This window comes from Lepus europaeus, chromosome 9 (assembly GCF_033115175.1).
Source record: "Lepus europaeus isolate LE1 chromosome 9, mLepTim1.pri, whole genome shotgun sequence".
NCBI lineage: Eukaryota > Metazoa > Chordata > Mammalia > Lagomorpha > Leporidae > Lepus > Lepus europaeus.
The window spans coordinates 13,802,387-13,809,046 of NC_084835.1; the positions used below are offsets into that span (position 1 = coordinate 13,802,387).

The window sequence follows — 6,660 nt, forward strand, 5'->3', positions numbered from 1 at the left end:
GCTGCGAAGAACACCACCTCACAGAGATCAGGTACTGGTCTGGGAGTCCCCAGGGAGACGGGCAGATGCTGCATTGTCCCTGCGGGGACAGAATCTTGGGGGCCCTGGAAGAGCCAGTAGGACTCTGCTCTCTGGCTGTGTTCCCCCTCCCCCATCTTTCCCTCTTCCTCTAGGGTTGGACTGTTCCTTCACTTGACCAACATTAATCTCATGTCTCCCATGAGATTACTTGTAGGAATGGGAATGAATTACCAGCTGAGCTACAGGCCAGTCCCTTTGTAATATGTCCACCTCTCCTCGTCCTCTGAACCCCACAATCTTCACACAGCCCCCCTCAGCTGTGGTCCACATGCAGCCAGGCTCTTGGAGTGCAGTGAGCAGCGGTGCCCACCATGAGTGGTGCCGTGGGGAGACTGGATCTATGTGGTGCTTGGGAAATAAGGGTGTGGTTCTGGCCCCAGCTTAATGTGCTTAATCCTCTCTCCCCACTCAGATTCCTTATGGAGGAACAAAGGCCAAAGAAACAGCGGTGCTTGTGCCCCATGGCCTGTGATCAAGGTACTGCCAAATGCCTGTCGCGTTCTTTTTGATTTTTTCCTGTCTTCCCCCCTATACTTTCAGTGTTTCCTTGTGTAACACAGAGGTCTGCATATGGCAATATTATGAGACACGGCAGTCCCTGCCCTTTCTCATTTTCCCACACCTTAGGGATAATCAGCTTACATCTGAGGAGACCATTTCTTTCTTTCTTTTTTTTTTTTTTAGAATGAACTTTTGGCTTATTGATTTTTTTCCAGATTTTTAAAAACATTTTATTTGAGAGGAAGAATTACAGAGGGAAGGACAGAGAGAGGTCTTCCATTTGATAGGCCACTCCCCATATGGCCACAACTGGGCCAATCTGAAGCCAGGAGCCAGGAGCTTCCTCTGGGTCTCCCACATGGGTGCACGGGCCCAAGGACTTGGGCCATCCTCTGCTGACCTCCCAGGCGCATTAGCAGGGAGCTGGACTGGAAGTGGAGCAGCTGGGACTGCAACCAGTGCCCATTTGGGACGCTGAAGAGTTAACCTGCTGTGCCACAGAGCTGGCCCCTAAATGGTTTAACATTAGTTCTCATTCTGGAAATAATCTCTGCACAGTACTGATTTTTGTTTTTCATGTTAGACCGTGTATGGGCTTCCTTGCTGGCTGTAGGAGCAGTCAGCTCCAGTTTATCTATTCCTGTTTTCTCACCAGCACCAGCAAAGCCCTCTCTACACCCTGACCCACCCATTCCAGCCCTCTCACACCTTCTGCCCCACCCTACCTCCCAGGAGAACTCAATTGAAAATGTCATGTTTGAAGAATACTAAGATGTCTTTTCCCCTCTCACATAATTTAAATTTTCCATGACTTTGTCTTGGATTATTTTTGCTTGCGGATCAGTAATTCCCTGAAATTCTTCCCCAGTTGTTTGAATTCCAACACCATCAAGCATTCTATCATTTGCGCCTTCTCAGCCTAGACTGGCTCCAACCTATACCGGCTGCTCTAAGCTAGCTTCCAGCCGTCATTTTGGGGTCTCCCTTTGCCGATAACAAGCAGTTCCTTTCCTTCTCCTTTTAAGTTTCATCCCATTTCCTAGAGCTTTTTCTTCTTTGGTTCGTTATTTTTTTAGAGTAAGTTTTCTAACAGGCTCCCAATAATACATGCATTAAAAGAAAAATTGTAAAGGCCTTGCATGTGTGACAAGGATTCGTAGTGGTAGTTTGGTTGGGTATGGAATTTTGGGTGAGAAATGTGTTCCCTGAAATTCTGAAGACATTTTCCACTATCTTCTACATTCCTTTTTTTTTTTTTTTTTTTTTGACAGGCAGAGTGGATAGTGAGAGAGACAGAGAGAAAGGTCTTCCTTTTTGCTGTTGGTTCACCCTCCAATGGCTGCTGTGGCCGGCGCATCTCACTGATCTGAAGTCAGGAGCCAGGTGCTTCTCCTGGTCTCCCATGTGGGTGCAGGGCCCAAGGACTTGGGCCATCCTCCACTGCACTCCCGGGCCATAGCAGAGAGCTGGCTTGGAAGAGGGGCAACCGGGATAGAATCCGGCGCCCCAACCGGGACTAGAACCCGGTGTGCCAGCGCCGCAAGGCGGAGGATTAGCCTGTTAAGCCAAGGCACTGGCCTCTTCTACATTCTAATGTTGTTTTGGAGATGTCTTAGACATTCTGACTCCCACTCCTTTCCCCTACTCTCCCTCTGCTCTAGGGTCTTCTGTTTGTTACAGCACTTAGAAATTTTATGGTAATATGCCTTTATTTCTCCTTATATTCTATTACCTTTCTTTTTCAATATTCTGGATTGTTGCTCAAGGGAGATATCTTCAATTTTGCTTTCATGTCTTCCATGGAGATTTTAACTTCTGTTATATTTTTAAATTTAAAAGTTCTAGCATTTGTTTTCTAAATGTTCCCTTTTAAAAGTATCTTTACCAGTATAATTGATTCATGGGTACAGCTTCCTTGCTCCTCTCTCTGGAGAGAATCAATTATAGAGCAGCTTTCACGTACGGCATGAACTGCTTCCTCCCAGTCGGCCTTTATGGTCTGTCTAGGTTCTTCTCTCTCATGGGACAGCCTTCTGATCGCTGCTCATTTCGAAGCTAAGTGGGAGCTCGGGGCCCATGGCTGGGGTTTGTTGGCCACGGTGCCACAGAATTCATAGGGTTGGTCTGTCAAGTTGGGGATGCTCAGATGTCTGCTGTTTAGTTCTTTTAGGCTGCTCAGGTTTCCCAGGCAAAGTCTTCAGCTGCTGTGCAAAGCCAGCTCCGTCACTGGTAAAATTTCTGTAGATGTCTGTCGAGTTAGGCATGCTGGTGATTCCATCACTTGACCCTTCACCTCTGTAAAGCTCACACTATCGTTGCCACTGGAGCTGCACACTGCTTGATCTGTGAGGAACCAAGCACCCTCACCCTGCTCTTTCTCTGGAAGGTATGATCATCGGGTAGCTGTTACTAAATTGCTCTCCAAAACCTCTTCATACGGAATATCCTGGATCTTTTCATCTTTGCCACTTTAATAGATGCATGATAGTGTCCTAGTTTTTTTTTTTAATTTCAATTGTCTTGTTAATATATGAGGTGTAGCATCTTAGATGCATACGGACCTTTTGTTTTTCTCCTTTTGTAGATTGCCTGTGACTGTTCTTCGCTATTTTCTCCTATTGGGTTGCTCCTTGCATATCTGGGGTTTATGGATTCTGGCTTGCTTCAGCTAGTTCAAGGCAGCCTCCCCACCTCCATTTCTGGGGGAGCATCTAGGCCAAGAAAGGGGAGGGGGTTTACATAGTGTTATGCCATCGGAAGGGCTGCCGTTGCCCTCGGGGCGTGCTGCCACTCACGCGTCTCTGTTTGCACTGGTGTCTGGTCATTGACTCTTGCAGGTCACATGGAGTCCTCAGAGTCCTACCTGCAAGGCCCCCTGCAGGCCCCAGACCCCTTCTCGCTCACCCACGCCTCTGGGTCGCATCGCAGCCACAGTGGGCTATGGGACTGCGTAGCGGAGGGTAGATACAGACGGCTCTGAAGGGTCACTTAAGCAATACACGACGGGTCGATAAAGCATAGGCTTCCCATGCCCTGGGTCTCCCGTGATTCTGATTTTTGATGCTCAAACACTCAGACTTTAACCTTTTGCATCTATTATTCTGTCATCTGTCCCTGAATTCTTTCACGCTCCGAACGTGGGCACGACTTGTGTCTCTGATTCTGCCGTTCCCTGCATGTAGGTATGTTGTCAGAGGAACTGCACACAGGACTGTTCACAGGCCACAAAACCCCACAGCACATGTCTGTCTCAAACCTTTCCCATCCGGGCTGAGACTGACTGGCTTGTAGAGTGAAGGGAGGCGAGTCATGTGGCTGTGAGTTTTCCTAGCCGAGAACCTGGGCGAGGGCAGGGGCAGGAATGCCCCCCTCAGGTGTCGTGTGATCTTGGCTTTTTTTTTTTCCCATGATCACCTGCACCATTTTTTTCTCCCACACTCCCTGCCCTGGAGACTGATTTAGCCCCGACTCTTGCCCTAGAGCTGCCCTCACAAATTCTCAGGGACAGCCTTCCCCTGGGCAGTTACAATGGCCTCGTGACAGTCATGCCGTGTCCCACCTAGCAGCCCCAGCTGGCTGCTCCCGCCTTGGTTTTCTTCCCCAAGGGGTCCGGATACCTCCTCTTGGTTTCCCTCCCTGGCTTTTCTTTGACTGCTATGTGTGTCCCAAAGGGCCCGCTCACATCCCTGGCTGATCTGTGCCACCACGGCAGAGCTGACAGGTCTGTGCAGGCGACTCCAGGTCCAGACTGTGCGCCAGGCTCACAGGGCTAAGGAGTCCTCAGCATCTCCGTATGACCAATGTGATACCGAGCACCTCTCCGTCACCCACTCCTGCACGCCTCCCTTGATCCCTCCCTTGGGGAAATGGCTTCTTGCCCTCCCCTGGTGGTTAGAGGGCAGAGAGTTCCCACCACACAAAGAGCATCAGGAGACAGACACTGGACGTGGTCTCAGATCTCCCCTGCCCAGCAGTCACCAGGCCACAGAGGGCTGCTTTGGGAAGGGGGGTCCCTGGCTCTTGTCACTTTCCCTGAGGTCCCTCAAATCTCCCGTACCTGGGCATGCCCACTTCCTGCCTAGTCCCCACATTCACTTTCTGAAGTCCAGCTGTAATGACATTACCTCATTGCTTAAAATCTTCCAGTAGCAAAAAAAAAGAAAAAGTCAATCTTCCGGTAGCCTTGCTTGGGGCCAGAACAGCTTAGCTGAGAAGTGTCTGGAGGGGCTTGCCCCTTCCTGCTATCCATCCTCAGCCATCTTGGCTCTCCTGGCTTATGTTACAAAAACATAAAAGCTGCTTTGTTACAGCAAAACAACCCCCCCCCCCACACCCACCCACCCATACAGGCTGGAATGCCCACTTGGGCCAGGCACTCATCTAAGCAGTGCCTGTAACGATCGGCACACCATGACACCGATTCAGGAGGCGCAGGGAGCTGAAATGATGCATTCGGCACCCAGAGCCACCTCTCTTGTTTTCCCCCAGTTCTGCACTTCCTGACTTGTCGCTCGTGAGCCTCACTGCATGTCTTTGTTGGGTCTCTCATCTTGTCTGCTGAAGTTTACGCTAAGTGAGCGCAAGCACCACGTCATTCAACGATCTCTCCAGTGCACTCCCAACTCCACTTACTCCTCGGTCACATGCAGACTGCAATATCCAACAGACAAGGCCATTGCAGGGACCAAATGGAATCATGGGAAGTGCTGAGCCCTGAATGGGTCCTGGGCAGAGCTGACGGCCCACATGCAAGGCCTTGCCTCGTGACCCTCCCTCTACTTGCAGGGCGCCTCCGGGCCATCCCTTAAGTGCCCTCCTGTTCCCCCTTCCCCAAAGGCTTTTTCCTCTTCTCACTCTCTGTTTCTCTCTGTAGGTTCTGCTGCGCTTCTGAGGGAGCCAGGCCACTCGGGTGTGCGACAGGAAGACCCCACGGAAGCAGATGGTTCCCCAGGGCCAGCCCAACCCACCAAACCCGTGGCTTATGTGAAACCCATGAGAATTCAGACTCGGGCTTACGCACGCAGCACAGCTCCTCCTGCAGGAAGAGGCCAGAGAGGCAGAGGCCACCCTGCAGGAAGAGGCAGCCTAGGCAGGGCAGGCCCTCCAGAGGGAACAGATCGGCACAGGAGGCTGAACCACACCGAGGAGCCAGACCACCCCGTCAGACCAGCAACCAGCCTGGCCCCACTCTTCACTTTTGCTCCTGAAGCTACAGCGCAGGGAGACCACAGCCTCCACCCTGCCCAGGAGCACAGGCCTGCTCTGGAGCAGCCGGCGCCACAGGTCTATCAGCGCGTAGGTTTCAGCCCCTTAGCTGGCTCAACCTTGCGTATCAGGCAGACTGCCTCCAGCACCCACGTGTTCGGAGTTCCGGTGTTCTTTACCAATATCTTCCACTGACCTGGCTCCTGCCATAGCCTTCTTTTCTCTTCCCCTGGCTCTTGCTAACCAAATCCAAAACCCATTTCTGCCCTGCCCCTCTGACCCATCCTCTAAGTTGTTCTGTCCGAGGGAGTCCCCACTCCTTCCTCCCAGATCCCAACCCAGCCATCCTCTGCTCCCCATGCCCTCCTCTCCCTGTTGCCTGTGCTTTATTAAAGATGCAAATGTGCTCAGAACCCAGTGCCTGTGAATGTGAGGTCAACAGGCTCCCCTTGTGTGACCGGACGTCTTAGAAAAGGGGACACAACGAAACAGAGACGGTGCATGCAAGGAAATAAAACTCACAGGGCATTCAGAAGACTTTCCAAAGAGTATAACTCATACCCTCAGAGTACTTATATACAAAGCTAGCTGGACACTCGGGGCAAGGAGCAGGACGGTCGGAACACGAAATTTGTAGTCAGATAGGACTTAGGAGCCAATCAGCAGCAGAGGGAGCTTGCTGGAACGAGGCAGAGTGCAGGTGTGACTGCTGAGCCCACCCCACTCAGCTCCCACAGTGGGCCACAGAAGAACCTCCACCGTGAAGAGTGGATCATTTGGGTCAGAGCAGTAACACTGCCTCATCATTTCTCCCAATGGAGAAACGGGCAGGGGATAGGAACACACTGGGGTGTATGGAATATGACTAGAAAA

The 6,660-nt window shown here is 51.3% G+C and overlaps 1 protein-coding gene across 1 annotated transcript; it reads left to right on the forward strand.

Moving 5' to 3' along the window:
- The first annotated feature begins 542 nt into the window (after positions 1-542).
- PRR20G (proline rich 20G) lies at positions 543-5,982 on the forward strand. Its single transcript, XM_062199932.1, has 3 exons — positions 543-558; positions 3,420-3,515; positions 5,456-5,982. The coding sequence occupies exons 1-3, from the start codon at positions 543-545 to the stop codon at positions 5,980-5,982; spliced, it is 639 nt and encodes a 212-aa protein (XP_062055916.1).
- Positions 5,983-6,660: the final 678 nt, after the last annotated feature.

Bases quoted from the DNA above. Each gene is read 5' to 3' on its own strand.
- PRR20G (XM_062199932.1), top strand. The intron at 3,516-5,455 runs GTGGGCTATGGG...TTCTCTCTGTAG, and splicing joins TGGGTCGCATCGCAGCCACA to GTTCTGCTGCGCTTCTGAGG.